Here is a 16,810-nt window from a genome sequence, read left to right on the forward strand (position 1 = left end):
AAAGGAACAGGAAAAAACTTTCACCCTTCCCAAACCCGAACTATATAGGAGAATTATATCCGGTTAGGCCACAAATACTTTGTAAGGACTGCAATGAGATCCAGTACTGGAATATGAGGAGGGTATGGAGTAGCAGTAACTGTAACAGCGTAAAAAAACATTTGGGAATCTAGTTTTAGATTTGTATTGGTTATGATTAACTAATCTTCCCAGTGTAATTGGACACTGTATTAAAGTATGCTGCCTCCTGCATTCTGTCTTCCTAATAACATGTCTCCTGCCTTTTGCCCTGGCTAATAACATGTTTCCATTTAGATTGTTAACCCTCCCAAAGATCTGAAGAAACCTCGTGGCAAAAAGTGCTTCTTTGTGAAGTTTTTTGGGACAGAAGATCAGTGAGTGTCTTTGAGTCTTTTTTTTTTTTTCTTCTCATGTGTTTTGTTTGTTTTTTTCTCTCCAAGGCAGTTACAACTGAATGCATGTGAGTTGAGGAAAGGACAGAATAGAGTGACTCTGCGTTCATAGTAAAGGGGAAGATAGATTGAGATGACATCTGTCTGAATGTGGCTTATGCAGGTGGTGCTGTGGTTGGATATAGTCTGTATACCTTGCTCTTGTACAAATGCATGTGCATGCAGAAACAGAAATGTAATTGGGTATATTTCTTATGCATGGCATGAGAACGGGGTGTGTGCTCAGATACCTATGTGGAGGAGCCAGAGCCATTTGTATGCTTAACAGTGGGGTTAGAAAATGTGTATTTCCTCTTCATCCATTCCGATCAGCCCAGACCAGTGAGTGATGCTCACCAGTCAGCAGATGGAGACAGATCAGCTGCTGATACCAGCCTGCTAGTGTTATCTGTCTTTAGCAGATGGGTAGGCAAGCATTCTGTGAAATGGACTGCAGCAGAGTAAGCTGAAAAAGGAAAATATTATAAAAGCTTTACACTTCTTTCCTCATTAGAGCAGGGTTCCTGGTAGATTTAAAAAGAAAAAAAAAATGAAAAGGATGAAATAGCGCCACTGATGAAAGCCTGGTATTTCCTCCCACTGTTGATCTGCCAGAACCAGGAGGGGGGGCTTCCAGAGAGGTTTTGATGGGGTTGGGGGTTTTTTTCCCTCTTCTCCCCCCCCCCCCCCCATCCCTGCCTTTTGCCCGCTTCTGTTGGTCTCCCTTGAGATCCTTCTGTATTTGAGCGGTGGTGGCTGTGCCGGGTGGTTCAATGATAACGTTTACAAAAAAAAAAAAAACATTCTGCAGAGGCTCTGCCTGTGCTGTTTCATCAGTGCAGACGGGCAATGAGAGAGTGGCATTTGGTAGTTCCCAGGAGTCTGGGAGAGCTCTTGCCTCTTGCCTGGAGTTGGTATTTTTTTCTTTTTGGCAAAATTTTACTCTGAGGGAGGAGCAAAATGGCGCTAGTGTCTAAATGTGGCAAAAAGACTGTGCTATGAGAGAGGTGCAGGCAGGAAATGATTAGAAGCATGCAGCAGCTTGGGGGTCTGGTGCTACTCTTGTGGAGGATAAGAGTTCTCCCGGGGGCTCTTTAATTTTGTCGGAAGCTCCAGCAGCCATGTTGCAGCCACAGAGTACTGAAGATGATGGTGGCCCTCCTCCCCTTAGCCCTGCACAGTAAGCTGGGAGTGCTTCTAGGATGGGTGCTGTGTCCAGTGTAGTTCTTCTTGCTTCCCCTGCAGTACAGCTTTCTTCTCGGCCTGGGCTCTTATCTCCCAGGAATTTTTTAAAGGCTTGCAGGCCCGTTTGGGGGCAGGGTGCTGCTCTTGGTACAGTCTCTGCTGCTCCGTTGCCCTTGAGCTCTTTGGGCTTGGGGGCAGGAAGAAGTGAGGATCGGAGACTAGAAGAGGGTTCATCTGGGTCAAAGAACTCCCTGGTTGGCATTAATAGGTTGGCAACCTTAATTTTCAGTGTCTGTGTACATTGAATATTGCAGAGGGTAAGGAGGCAGACACCCTCTCTTCCAAGGAGGATCTTATTATGGTCAGCCTAATGAAGGCTTCTGTGTTTTTCCTCTGTATCATTTGGTACAGAATTTGATTGACTTAGAGTGGATGGCTCCCTATGCTAATTTTAAGGATAGCTGCTCTTTGGCCAAGCTATGCCCATTGGACCCAAAGATTAAGAAGAGATTTTGTTTCCCCAGAGTAGCTGCCTTCGTCTGCCCCATGACAGAAGAGAACTATTCTGGTGGAAGGTGGTGATACTCTTAAAGATTCATAGGACAGGAAAATAGTATCCATGCTTAATCAGGCCTTCAAGGTGATTAGTATGGCTCTCCAGATTTCAGCCTGCTGTTGCATTCTAGTGAAATCTGGGTTGTGTCTTGCGCAGAGTACTCAGAAGGAATTGGGAGTCTACTCTGCTCAGTTGGAATCAGGAACAGTATTTGGCAGATGCCTTCTTCAATTTGATCCGCTCTTCAGCTAAAGGGGTAGCATCCATAGTAACAGTGCATAGGCTTCTCTGGATGCATAGCTGGTCAGAGGATTCTATCTCTTAAGACCAGTCTAATGTAGCTTCCTTTTAATGGTAAGCTTTTGTTTGGTGAGGAGTTGGAGAAAATGATGAAGGCCTGAGGAAATTTTAAGGTGCCAAAGCTCGGTCTCAGTTTCTCTTACCACACTAGGTTTCGGGATTCCAGGAGATTCCAACAGGGATGTAGTTTTTCTAAACAAAGATCTAGGTCATTTTCTAGTAACCAGTCCTTTTAGTCAAAGAAAGGTAAAAGAGGGCTCCTCCAGGTCTGGATCCTCTAGAAATGAATAATGAGCACTTGGGAGCTCTATCTCCAGTCTCAGAGATGGGCCTTTCTCAATTTTACCAGAGATATGCCCCAATTACTTCAGACTAGAGGGTCCTAGACATCATTCAGTATGGTTACACCCTAGAATTCTCACCCTATTTCTGACACTTTTTTGGTTTCCTCTGTAACACTGACAGAAGGGGATGATAAGACCAACACTGGAGAGGCTCCTTGACTTAAAAGCAGTGATTCTGGTCCCTAGGAATTGAATGGCTTGGGCTACTAAATTTATTTGTGGTGCTCAAAAATGAGGGGGGTTTTCATCCCATTCTGGATCTGAAGCAAGTCAGCAAGTTCTTAGTATGGAGACATTGAGGTTGGTAATTATGGTGGTGCTGAAGGGATAATTCTTGACATCCTTAGATTTGAAGAAGGCCTGTCTACCGGTCCCAGATTGATGTGCATTTTCAATTTCTGGCCCTGCCCTTTGTGTCAACAACAGACCCACAGACCTTCATTCAGATAATGGTGGTTGTGGCAGTGGTGCTGTGCAAGGAAGGGATTGTGGTCCATCCTAACTGGATAATTGGTTAAGGATGAATTCACTTCATGAGAGTGTGGCGGCCACCCAGAGGGTGGTGCAGGTTGTGCATGAATTCGGATGGATATCCAGTTTCCCCAAAAGCAATCTGTAGCCTTCCTAGGCAATGGAGTATCTGGAGTCCTCTTCAATACAAGGCTGGGTTGTTAATCTAACTGAGCACAAGGGATCCAAAAGTTAGTTCACCAAGTCCTTGCATTACAGTCAGCCAGAAGTCCATCAGTATTTGACTATCTTCAGCTTCTCAAGTTGATGGTGGTCTTGCATCTCGTGCCATGGGTGAGGGCTCTTCAAATAGCTTTACTACTGAGATGGATTCTTCAAGCCTAAGACTATGCGATTCGTCTACCAATGGCAGTCAGTCAAATTGAGTTTGCAATTGTGGTTGGAGCCCAAGCACCTGGAACAGGGAGTAGATCTGGATATCCCTTCTTGGGTGATAGTGATGTCTGATGCTGTTTGCTCAGGGATGGTTGATGCCCGAAGAGGCATCAACCGATTGAGGGCCAGAGCGATTTATCTAACTCTTTTAGAGCTTGCTCCTTGATTGCAGTGTCAAGCAGTCAGGATAATGTCAGTGCCATAGCAGTAGCTTACATAATTCATCAGGAAGGCACCAGAAGCTCTCAGCTGTTGTTGACTTACTCCTTGCTTGGTCAGAAAAGATTCTGAAGGCCTTGACAGCGTCTCATATAGCAGGTATGGACATTATTCAAGTGGATTACCTCAGTCAAAATGTGACTGATCCAGGAGAATGTTCTCTGCCTCAAGTGGCCTTCGATTGGATTGTGGCCAGGTGGGGACTTCTGGTACTGGACCTGAAGGTACACAGCAAGAATGCCAAGATGTGCAGGTTTTTCAGCAGGCAAAGGGACTCTGTCCTCAGGAATTGATACCCTGGTTCAGATTTGACCCATAGAAGGGATTCTGTGTAGTGTCTGCTGCTGTTTCTCCACTTAATTTGGGAAGATTTGGTACTGAAGAACTTTCCTAACCTGAAGACATAACTCAGATATATGGAGAATAGTGACTCGCACTCAAACATCTCTGGTACAAACGATCAGTCAGTTGTGTGTTTCTTCAACTACAGTATCCAAATTATCTGAGTTAGAATCTAAAGTGGAGGTAGCTGGAACTCAGGTGGCTGCCATGTCTGATACAATGTCCTCATTACAATTAAATTCTTTGGTTATTACCAAAGAGAATTCCTTTTTGCACCATAACTATGAAGCTTTAGAAAACATGTTAAGAACTAGGAATTTATGATTGTTTCCCCAAGACTAGATTACTCTCACCACAGGACTTATTTAAAAATTGTGATTAAGGTCTTGCAATGTTCACATGAGAAGAAATTTCAATTATCTAAATGTTGTTTTGCTCCATCAGTGACAAAGAATGTTGAGGTAGAAGGTGCCTTGCATGTTCTAGTTCCATTTGATAGCTCTGTTTTGTTGGGGTTTCTTCAGAGCTCTGACAGTATTAAGACCAGACCTACACTTATTGTGACATTTACTTGTGAATTGGATAAAGATTTGGTACTTTCTCAATACTTTAAATATATGAATGAGTTTTTCTGTGGTCAAAAAGTTCAAATTTTCCCTATCTCTAGGGAGACCCAAGCCAGAAGGAAATTGTTTTTGCAGTGTAAGCAACAAGTTTTGGCTGTTTAAAGTTTCCTTCAGAATGTGTAATAGTTCATCATGGAAATAAATTTGTTTTTTATGACCGGATCCACTTAGGAACTTTTCTTCATTTGTCTCCCAAAGACTGATGATTAATAAGCTTGGGATCTAGCAATTATGTAGATATTAGCATACTGCAGGCCTTTTGCTGTTTTTAGTTTTATTAGTTGATTTTCTTCTTCCCCCCCCCCCCCCCAATATTGTGGACTGGAATATGATTTATGAAAGGAAATGTATTTTCTTGTTCTGAGTTATGTATTTTAAACTTAATAAATATTAAAAATCAAAGAGGAGATTCTGTTCATATTCCCTCCTTGGCCTATGGTAGGCAGAGTGCTTCAAAGAACTGCAGGTCATTTGGGTCTTGTGATTCTGGTACTCCCATATTGGCCACATCTATTGAGGATATGTGGATCTTATATATTGAAGGAGAAGCAATCCCCTCAGTCTCCAATTGCACAAGGAGTTGCTGTCTCAGGGTCCAGTTCTTCACAAAGATCTGGAACTATTTTTGTCTTACCGCTTGGCCCTTCAGAGGGCAAAATTAGTTGAGAGCGTATTCTCGGGCTGTGGTGAATGCTCTCTTAAGGGCTAGAAGGTTTTCCACTTCTTTGGTGTATGAAGAATGTTTGTTTGTTTGAGGATTGGTGCTCTGAATGTCACTCTAGTCCAGAAAGAACTTCAGTTCCCATGATTCTGAATTATTTACATAAGAGCCAATTCCTTAGAAAGGCCTTCAATACCTTGAAGATGCAGGTGGCTGCTTTCGCTTGTTATTGGGAGTGTGTTCAGTATTGACCGTTGTCCTTGCATCCGGATATTTCTCGTTAATCATATTACGCCTCTGTTGAGGATTCCCATGCCCTCTTGGGACTTGAATTTGGTTTTGTCCTTTTTTTGTAGGATCATGGTTTAGGCCTCTCAAAAGTGTGTTTTTCTGACGCTCCTTTCTTCGAAACTGTTCTTAATGGCTATTTGTGCAGCCAGAAAGGTCTCGGAATTGCAGGTGCTTTCTTGTCAAGAATCTTTCTGACTGATTTCGGAAGATTCGGTCCAGATTCATACAGTCCTCTTTTTTTTTTTTTCTTTTTTTTTTTTTTTTTTTTAACTGAAGGTGGTCTTGGATTTCTACTTGAATCAGTTGATTTCCTTACCTTCATACAGTGAGTGGCAGGTTCCAAGGAATATAGAAATCTTTGAGCCCAGGATATCGGAAGGCTTTTTTTTCGGTATCTCAAGGTTACAAGAGTATTCAGAAGGTTGAACTATGTTTATCTTCTGTACAAAGGTGTATGAAAAGGTGAAGCGGCTACCATGGCATGTTGGATTAAGGAGGTGATTACGGCAGCCTATCTAGCTCCGGTACTCCTTTGCCTAAGCAGATACGGATTCGTTCTGTGAGGGCTCAGGCTATTTCATGGGCTGAGCTACTTTTGGTTTCCTCTTTAGAAATTTTATACTTTCCACTTTGTACCCCGCTCTGAACATAGGAAGGACAGGTAATAAATGCCTTTAAATAAATTTTTAAAAAAAACCATTTTGTAAGGTGGTAACTTGATTGTCCTTAAATATCATTTGCTAAGCATTACCACTTGGATGTCAATTTCAGAGAGGATGTTTGTTTTACTTCAGCAGGGTTGAAGGGCTGGGGCAGCATCTCACTCTATTCAGGATTAGCTTGGATACATCCCACTGGTCTGAATTGATCTAACTGGATGGAGAGAGGTGACATTTTTTCTTATCTGATAATTTCCTTGAGTCCAGTCAGCTCATTCCAGGACCCTCCTTAAACTGCTAAATTTTTAATCAAATTCCCTGTTTTTGAAGGTTTTCAGCAATGTTCAAAAGGATAAAGATCAAAACCTTGTATTGCCATGCTGCGTGCAGGTGGGTTATATCTTTTATATGGTGTAGTAATTCTTTCCTTTCGTTCCAATTCCTCTGGAAGTTTAAAAAAAAAAAAGTGCAAGTCCGAGTTCTGGTTCTGTTCGCTTATTTGAAGGTGTCCACAATTAGCTTGTTACAGAAATACTGGCAGACTGCTGTCAGCACAGATACTTATAAGGAGTGACAGCGAGCCTGTTGACCTCTGACTCCATCTGGTGATCCATGAGCATAACCCACAGGTCTGACTGGACTCGAGGAAAGGAAACTATCGGGTTATGGTTTGAGGTGTATGTGTGGGTTTTGTTTTGTTTTTTTTTTGTTGTTTTTTTTAAGCGCGTGGATTAAAGTGGAACAGCTGAAGCCGTATCATGCTCACAAGGAGGAAATGATCAAAATTAACAAGGGAAAGCGGTTCCAGCAGGCTGTAGATGCTGTAGAAGATTTCCTGAAGAAAGCCAAAGGAAAAGATCAGGTGAATTTTAAAGTTGTACTTTGAAGAAATGCAATATTCTACTATGTCATTAGCAATGCATTAGAATTAAGAAAAGGACTGCAGTGGTACTTGCTATTAACAAAAGCTAGATATGAAATCCACCTCTGCACACGTATACAACCTCCTGTTGGAGGTGCAAAATGACCGGGACCCACAGACAGCATTCTTGTGCTAGTGTGTTCTTTAACTTGATAATCAGCCACTTGGTGGTGTTTGTTCATTTACCTAGCATGTGGGAGAGTTTTCGTACTCAAAATTCAAGCAGCAAATTTTTATCATCCATTTTGTGCTAAGAGCAGTAGAGCAATCATTGATGTCGGCATAGTCCTCATATCTCATAACTGGTCGAGGCATGCTGATATCATTGATCTGCTGCATTACAAAATGGATGTATCCAATAGCAGCTGGGAGTTCTTAGAGGACAAGTAGGATAGTAGTCATCACACATGGGTGGCATCATCAGATGGAGCCCCGATGCAGAAAACATATATCAAAGTTTCTAGAACTTTGACTAGGCACAATGAGCATGTCCAACATGCCCTATACAACACGTCCACACAGGGTCCCTCTTCAGTCTCTCCCTTTCCATGGAGCTGTAAGCCTTGTGGTCTGATTGAGCTCACTTTGGCTGTTTCTGGCCTAGTGGAAAGTTCCTCCCCCCCCCCCCCCCCCCCCCCCCCCGGTATTGTTCCATCGCCAGATTCCTCTCTGTGCCTCACCATAATATCTTAGTCAGGGTTTTTGATGTTTCTGATACTTTTCTTTTGCAGTCGATTGTCCCCGAGTCAGTGATGCCCTGGTGCCCACCATCCATCGGCCGCCGCATTCGTTTCGTGTCTGTGGCCCCTTTTTGTTTTTGTTCGATCATGGCCACCTCCAGTTTTGGTCGATGCTCCTGGTGCCGAAGACCATGTCCATTATGAATCCTCACGAGATAAGTGTCCTTTGCCTGGGGGCATCTCATGATGTCCGGATTTGTCGCTTGTGTGCCCAGATGACCCCAAAGAGACGTTGTCTTCGACTTGAAAAGATGGATCAGCTCTTCTGGTCGAGGAAGTCTGAGCCATCGGCATCAACAGCATCAGCATTGATGGATCTTGGAGCCGTACCAATGGACACCATGCCATCGGCCGGACCATTGGTGCTGTTGGCGGTTAGGGATGCCAGAGACTGACCGTTGTCGATCTCCTCTGGGCTGAGGATGCTGGGTTAGTCTTCAGCCTCGGCACTGGGGAAAGATTGGGCCGAGCAACAAGGGAAGCCTAAGAAGCATCTGCACTGGTTCCCATCAATGCTTGTTGCCGGGCATGGAGATGCACCGGTTTTTGCCGTGATGCCAGCGAAGCGACCCCATGGTGAGGAGGGCCCATCCTCTATCGATGCTGGGGTCCGCAACAATCTCCACTGGTCCTGGTGCCAGTCGTCTATCCACCTCGTGGGCCAGAAGAAGATCTGGCCCCATCTCCTTCCTCTGTTGGTGTTGGCATCAGCAACATTTGAGGGAGGAGCTGGAGCATAGAGTCCAGCTAGTGATGTATTGGGCATTGCAGGGAATTGCACCTGTAGTACCGAGGCATGAGAGCCGATGCTGCCTGTCATCTTACCACTACTAGAGAAGCTCATCGGTGTGTTACTGACCAGCTGGTGCCGTTTCCCAGGACGGCACTGGTGTCCAGTGGGGCACTGAGGCCTCCCTTGCCAGTACAGTGGTTGTTGCCAGTTCCTTCGAGGAGGAATCTCCACAGAGACACAGACCTGTGGTCCCCCATTCAGTTCTACCAGTGCCTGCACCTCTGGATGAAGGCAGAGTACCTAGGGCCCCATCCCTTGTAGCATACAGTGAGGATGAGAGTCCCTATGACTCCTGGGGGGGGACGATCCCACTGAGTCCTCCAAGGGCTCTGATGGTCTTCCGTCAAACTCTTCTCCTCTAGATGAGCAGGGAAAGTCCCTGCATGAGGACTTGACCTTCACAGGGTTTGTGAGGGTGATGGCAGAGGCCATCCTATGTCAACCTTTAACAGAGGAGGATGCTAGACACACAATGCTTGAGATCCTCCAGTTCATGGAGCCTCCTAAGGAAATTATGGCAGTCCCAGTACACAAGATCCTTAAGGAGCTGCTGCTGAGGATATGTAAACAGCCCGTCACAATGCCTCTAGTTACCAAGAAGGCGGATGGGGTCTACCTCATCCAGAATGCTGCCAGGTTCCTTAAGTGTCAGTTGCTTCAACAGTCAGTGGTTGAATTTGCTCTCGAGGGCCAAGGATTCTTGGACTCATTCCTTGGTGCCCCTAGGGAAGGACCACAAAGTGATGGGAGGAAGGTGTTCCAAGGCACCATGCTTATTGCCTGCATCTCTATCTACCAGCTCTACATGAGCCAGTACTTGCGGGACATCTGGAAGCAGCTGCAGGAGGTGGCTGAGCAGCTGCATCAACAGCAGCAAGACACCCTCATGTCGCTGGTGCATAAGGGTCTGGAGTGCGAAAAACACGAAGTCTATGTGACCTACAATGTTTTTGAAACGGCATTGAGAGTCTCTGCAGAAGGAATCGGACCCACAGAATGGTATGGCTGCAGGCCTTAGATCTCTGACCAGAGGTATAGAAACAAGACTGACATGCCATGTATTGGAGAGAATCTCTTTGGAGATAGTAAGGGATGCTGTGGTCCAACTTGGGGTCCACCATGAGACTCTCCAATAGCTCTGTCAGTACGCTGGACCCATTGTCCTCATCCGGGAGGCCATCGAGAGCGGGATCAAGGAAGTCTTTCTTTCGCCAGAGGAAGTACAATCCTCCACCTCCTCTCTCTCATCAACACCATCAGGGCTCTCACAGCCATCCCAGGCAGCAGAGAGCCCCCAAACCCCAGCCAGCTCCGAGGTCAACTCCGAGGACAGGGTTTTGACTGGGCCATAGGGAGCATAAGCCAGTTGTCTGTACCCGGAATAATGAACCCTCTGCTTGGGGGTAGGCTGCGGTTCTTTGCACACTACTGGCCCAGTGTAACCTTGGACCAGTGGGTTTTGTACATCATCTGCCAAGGGTACCAATTAAATCTATTGGGTGTCTTGCTAAATTGCCCTCCATGCCCATATTGGAGGCCGATAGCATATCAGGAGGTACCACAGGTGGAGCTCTCCTCTCTCTTAACAGTCAGAGTGGTTGAGCCTGTACCACCCAGTCAAAGAGGGTGGGAATTCTACTTCAGGTACTTTCTGATTCCAAAGAGAACAGGAGGACTCTGTCCCATCCTAGACCTAAGGGCCTTGAACAAGTTTCTAAAAAAAGAAAAGTTTGAGATGGTTTTGCTGGGCACCTTGATCTCCCTTTTGCAAAAAGGGGATTGGCTATGCTCCCTCTACCTTAATGACACATACTTCCTTTGACCGGGAAAGATGTCGATATGAGTGTATCTCTGATATTTATTTGTCCAAGGAACACAGCACTTCCTGTACCAAGCGTTGCCATTTGGGCTCAATCTGCCCCATGGGTCTTCACAAAATTCCCGATTGTGGTGACAGCACATCTCTGCAAACAGAGTGCATGTCTTGGACGATTGGCTGATCAAGAGCATGTGTCAGGCAGGGGCAGTCAGGTCCATGCACGTGATCATTCTGGTGTTTGAGAATAAACCCTAGTGACTCCATTACCCAAAGTCCCATCTCAGTCTGTCACCTCAGTTGAACTTCATAGGAGTCCTGCTAGACACGGCTCAGGCCAAGGCCTTTCTGCCTTGCCAGAGGGCTGATGCCGTGGTGTCCATTGAGGCAGAGATCCAACAGAGCCAGCGGGTGTCCTATGGCTGCAACCATCTATGTTACTCACTTGGCATGTTTACATAGGTGCAGAACCCAATGGACTTTGAGGTCACAGTGGCGTCAGGCCACCCAGAGCTCCAGGATTGCATCCCAGTCACCCTGCTCTCCGGGACTCATTGACCTGGTGGTGGGCACTTTCTGATCTGGAACAGGGGAACTTGTTTTAGAGTCTTCCCACTCAAATTGTCCTAACTACAGATGCATTTACCCTGGGGTGGGGAGCTCATGTAGATGGGCTTGGTACCCAGGGTCTTTGGTCCACTCAGGAGCACTGTCAAATCAACTTCTTGGAGCTTTGGGCAATCAGGTACGTGGTATGGGTTTTCAGAGATCGACTGTCCACAAACTTGTTCTGATCCAGACTGACAACCAGGTTGCCATGTAGTATGTCAGGAAGCAGGGAGGCACAGGATCATACCTCCTGTGTCAGGAAGCAGTCCAAATAAGGGTGTGGGCCCTGTCCCACGGGATGGTGCTCTGGGCCATGTAACTGGCTGGGATGGAGAATGTGGTAGCAAACAGGCTTAGCTGAGACTTCAGACCCCATGAGTGGTGCCTGGAGCTAGGGGGTAGCAAATCTGATATTCCACCTCTAGGGGAGCCCAGATATAGATTCGTTCATGTCCCCCTGCAACAGGAAGGTGCCTCTGTTCTGCTCCCTGCTCAGGTCAGACAGCAAACCAGCCTCAGACGCTCTCACCCATCATTGGGGCAAGGGTCTTCTGTATGCATATCCTGTTTCCCTTGGTGGCAAAGACTCTTGAAGCTTTGAGGACAAAGAGACTATGATTCTTATAGCTCCTCATTGGCCGAGATAGGAGTGGTTTCCCCTCCTTTGGGAGTTGTCCATCCAGAGACCGATCAGTCGGGGGATTTCCCCAGATGTCATCATGCAAGACTAAGGCAGGCTACTGCATGCCAGCCTGCAGACCGTCACTCACAGCCTGGATGCTGAGAGGTTAATTCTGCAGCCACTCGATCTTTCAGATGTGTCTTGGGTCCTAGTAGCTTCTAGAAAGACTTCTACAAAAGTCCTATGGACTAATGTGAAAGAGGTTTTCTGTGTGGTGTGAGTAGAAGGCCCTAGATCTGTTCTCCTGCCTCACAAAGACTGCTTGATTACCTTCTACACCTATCAGAGGCTGACTTAAACCCAACTCTATTAGAGTTCATCTTAGTGAAGTTGGCGCATACCACCCCACAGTGTAGGTAGTACACCCATCTCTGTACAGGCTTACTTATGTGTTCCATGTGGTGCCTGCTTCAATTGAAGCCTCCCCTAAGGCTTCCTGTTGTGTCGTGGGACTTCTGTGTGGTCTTAGCTCAGCTGATGAAAGCTCCTTTTGAGCCACTGCACACCTGTGACCTGAAGTACCTGACCTGGAAGGTCATATTTTTGGTGGCGGTCACCTCAGCACACAGGATTAGCGAGCCTTGATGACTTATCCACCTTATACTAAACTTTATCACGACAGGATGGTCTTGAGTATGCACCTTAAGTTCCTGCCTAAGGTGATGACTGATTTCCATCTTAACCAATCGGTCGTCTTGCCAATATTCTTTCCCAGACCCCATTCGCACCAAGGCGAACAAGCACTGCACAGTTTGGAATGCAAGCAAGCCTTAACCTTCTGTCTGGAGTGGACAGAAGCACATAGAATCCACCCAACTTTTTGTTTCTTTTGATAAGAATAGGTTGGGCATTGCCATTGCCAAACAGAAAATATCCAATTGGCTAGCAGATTGCATCTCCTTTCTGTTATGCCCAGGCGGGACTGCATCTTGAGGGCTATACCAAAGCTCATTCTGTGAGGGCCATGGCAGCATCGATGGCCCCTTTGGAAGCAGTTTCTGTGGAGGAGATCTTCAAGGCTGCAATGTGAAGTTCTCGCCGCTCATTCACATCCTATTACTATCTGGATAGGGATGGCCAATGTGGCAGTAGGTTCAGCCATTCTGTCCTTTGGAATCTGTTTGAAGTGTAGAACCAACCTATGGCCTGTTTGGGTTCAGGCTGTTTCCCCCCTCTTTTACCAGTAGTACCTGTGGTGTTGTACCCATTGACACCTTTTTGTGTTTGGGAGCAGCCGGTAGCTAGGGATTCACCCATACGTGAGGACTACCATCCTGCTTTTCCTCGGAGAAAGCAGAATTGCTTACCTGTAACAGGTGTTCTCCAAGGACAGCAGGATTTTAGTCCTCATGAAACCTGTCTGCCACCCCGCAGGGTTGGGTTTCTCCTAATTTTTTTAAAATTTTCATCATAATTCTATGTTACGAGACTGAAGAGAGACCCCGTGTAGACTCGTGGTGTAGGGCATGCTCAGTGTCTAGTCAAAGTTCTAGAAACTTTGACATAAGTTTTCCACATTGGGGCTCTATCTGATGTCACCCATGTGTGGGACTAACTTCCTGTTGTCCTCTAACTCCTGTTACAGGTAAGCAGCTCTGCTTTCTGTTAAAGCCAGACTAGCTTAGAATCTACTGGAGTCTGAAACTTATCCGTCAGATCAATGTTTTCCTGACTGCACAATAACCTGCCTCAAATTTTGAGAGTGAGATTTCCATTACAAGTTACGGTTGCTGTTTTATTTATTTATTTATTTATTTATTTAGCATTTTTATATACCGAAGTTCATGTAGCAGAGTTACAAATCAATTCGGTTTACATATTAACATTAACTTAACATTAACATTAACATATTAACATTTACCTTAACCATATCTGTTAATGTTTAAGCTTTTAAATACTTTGGAGTCCTGTATATCAGCAAATTACTATCATGTTTTCTGCACACTGTGAGATCAATCATGGACCCCCCTGAACCTGTGTGTAAAGAATGAATGAAGCACTAGCTCCTGATTGATTCTCTCACCTATTCCCTGAATGTACCCAGATCAATCCAGGCTCCTGGGTTTTGCCTCCTTCCAGCAGATGGAGACACAGTTTCACTGACATTGTACATAACCCAGTGTGCTACCCGCAGACCCTCAGTATTTCTCTGTCTCCAGAAGATGGCAGATGGTGTAAAACCTAGAGAGGAAAAAAATGAATAGACAATGTATGGATCCTTCCAGGAGATAGTGAGATCCTGGTGGAGGTGGATGAGCAGGGGGTTGGTGATCCTTCTGATTGCACGGGTCGGAGGTCTGTGGGGGTGGACATCTGGTGGTCCAGATCACTTATCCCCCATGAGACATCAGTGGAATCTGCTGGCAGTTCTGCACTGCAAGCCCAGTTGATAAGGAAGTGTCCCTTTTATATGGTTTGTCCTAGGTTTGGTCGCTAAAACTTGGTGAAAGGAGATGGATATAGCCACTAGTCTGGTTCTTTTCTGATCTGCCATGCAGCCTGCGCTCCTGGAACCTGAACCTCTGCACCAAAAGAAAGTATTGGTTTCTATGTATCTTTATTTGTTATCAGAGTGAAAAAAAAAGAAAGAACAAGGAACTAGTTAGAGGAATCTGTGCAGCAGCGGGGTTTCAGGGCGGAACGCTATCTTAACAGCTCAGTGATAAGGTTTTTCAGTAGCTTCTCTGCCTGCAGAGGAGATCCGGTGTTGGCTCCATGCGGCTGAGGAACTATTCCCCTGCTTGCCGTTGAGGTGGTGGTGCGGGGAGGAACAGCGTGTGTGTGTGCTGCAAAAGCGGCAAAGCATTCAGGGGGTTTGCGTTGAGCATGACCGCACCTGTAGAACAAGACTTGCGAGTGACAGGGGTCTAGCGCTGAGGCTTTCTCCGTCAGCGTGGAAACGGTGGCCATTTTCGATTTCCCTAGCAGCATCTGCAGGAGAGGCGGGGGAATCCCCTCCTCAATTATTGCCGGCAGTTCCCTGTCCTGCAGCGAGGCACTGATTCTGGTAGAGGTCTTCTGCTGGTTTTAATTTGCTTATGTGCAAAGCGTGTTTAGCGGGATGCTGGCTCTTGGCCTCAGTCTTCATGGATTCTCGAAAAACTCTACCCAATGTAGGCAAGAAGGGAGATATGTGAAACAATTTTAAAGAGTTTTAAAATATATATTTAAAAATGTTTTAAGAACTTCTCTTTCACGACTAGAAATTCCTTTTATGCTGACAGTGGCCAGTGCTTCGTAATAATTGCTGCTTTATGGCAATATGTCTTTTAGGCGGAATGTGATCCACAAAATTCAGTACACTTGTTTAAAAAGTGTTTGGAACAAATAAAAATCAATGGTCAGTATTGGAGGTTTTTGACCAGTGATAAGATCATCTTAAGCAAGTTAAAGTTTTTACTTGCTGGATTCTGAGGTATTTTCCTCCATTTACATGAATGTGGGTTCAGCTCAAAAATATTAGCTAATTAAATATTTTTGTTAGGAATTCTATATAGAATTCTGTGGATTCTCGGCCTTTTGAGGCCTAAGCTGTTGAGAAGCTCTTCAGGCCGATGATTTTCGGTGCAAGATGTTAAATGGATCTGTGCCTAAATGTGCCAAAGGTGCAGGCAGGCTTTGCTTAGCCATGTGGTAGTGCACAGCAGCTATTCTTTTCCCATGTGCATAGGCATGAGCATGCATTCTCGCCACATAGTGGTTGCATGTGCAGGGACCTATGTGTATAAGCCCATTGCCTAGATTTAAGTGCATATATCTGCGACCTAGTCTGGAGCACATAGTTGCGCGGGCACTTGTGCGCGTAAGGCCGCGACCTAGACTGGAGCACATACTTATGCGGGTGTTTGTGTGCTTACAGCCGCGACCTAGTCTTGAGTGCGTATTTGCGCGCATCCTTAAGGAATGTGCGTGTGCACACAGGAGGCTGCCTAGAACCGAAGTTCAGGAGAGCTAGGCGCCGGGGACGAACAGGTCCAAGCACCTTGCTGTCTGTGAGGCTTGCTGTCTAATAGCAATTCAGTCCTCACTCTCACTCCATTTGTCAGCGCTGTTTAGAAGCTCAAAGCGATTTGACCACTACAACATTTTCCCATGTTAGGACATCCCCTCGGCCTATGGTGTCTTTGGAGGAGAATAGAGTGAGAAGTGAGGCAATCATCAATTCTCCTCCTCCCTTGTTCCTGAGGGCTGAAGCTTTCCCAAGAGAGAGGTTGAGAGAGCAAGTTTGGGACTATGGGATCTGGTATAGGTCCATCCTCTTCCTGGGTGGAATGTTTCCAAGGCCTGCAGGGGCGCCCTGCGAAGGTGAAGCAATCTACTATATAGGGATCGCATGCTCGGGCCTTCCATTTGTCAGTCATGGCAGGAAAATGCCGCAGGGAGGCTCTCCCTAGTAATGTTCAAGGGGTTGTGGATCTTGAGACATTAGAGGATTCCGATGGGCAATTGGCTTTCTCTAGAAGAGGGAGTAATTGCATATGATTGAGAGCTGCTTTGGACTCTGCTCAGTTTTTTATTTTTTCACACAGATGTCTTGCTGAGTTTGTTGGTTTAGACCCTGAATGCGCTTAATGTGGCTGGAGGTCAATTTTAAGTTAAGCTTCCTGTTTCTTGTCCCCTATTTAAAGAAGGTAAATTCTGAGCTCCAACTCTGAGGTCCGTTATAGCAGCAGTAGGCAAGGGAGACTTCTTAGCATCTTTCGCCTT

The 16,810-nt window shown here is 45.7% G+C and overlaps 1 protein-coding gene across 4 annotated transcripts in view; it reads left to right on the forward strand.

The window, feature by feature from the left end:
* The window catches only part of GLYR1 (glyoxylate reductase 1 homolog), an 85,950-nt gene that overhangs the window by 27,852 nt on the left and 41,288 nt on the right, over window positions 1-16,810 (forward strand). For all 4 annotated transcript variants that reach the window (XM_029576664.1, XM_029576662.1, XM_029576660.1 and 1 more), the window contains 2 exons: window positions 316-395; window positions 7,265-7,403. In XM_029576664.1, coding sequence (XP_029432524.1) covers window positions 7,317-7,403 — 87 coding nt within the window. In that variant the 5' untranslated portion in view covers window positions 316-395; window positions 7,265-7,316. The remainder of the gene's footprint in view (window positions 1-315; window positions 396-7,264; window positions 7,404-16,810) is intronic.

Source organism: Rhinatrema bivittatum, chromosome 14 (assembly GCF_901001135.1).
Source record: "Rhinatrema bivittatum chromosome 14, aRhiBiv1.1, whole genome shotgun sequence".
Classification (NCBI taxonomy): Eukaryota; Metazoa; Chordata; class Amphibia; order Gymnophiona; family Rhinatrematidae; genus Rhinatrema; species Rhinatrema bivittatum.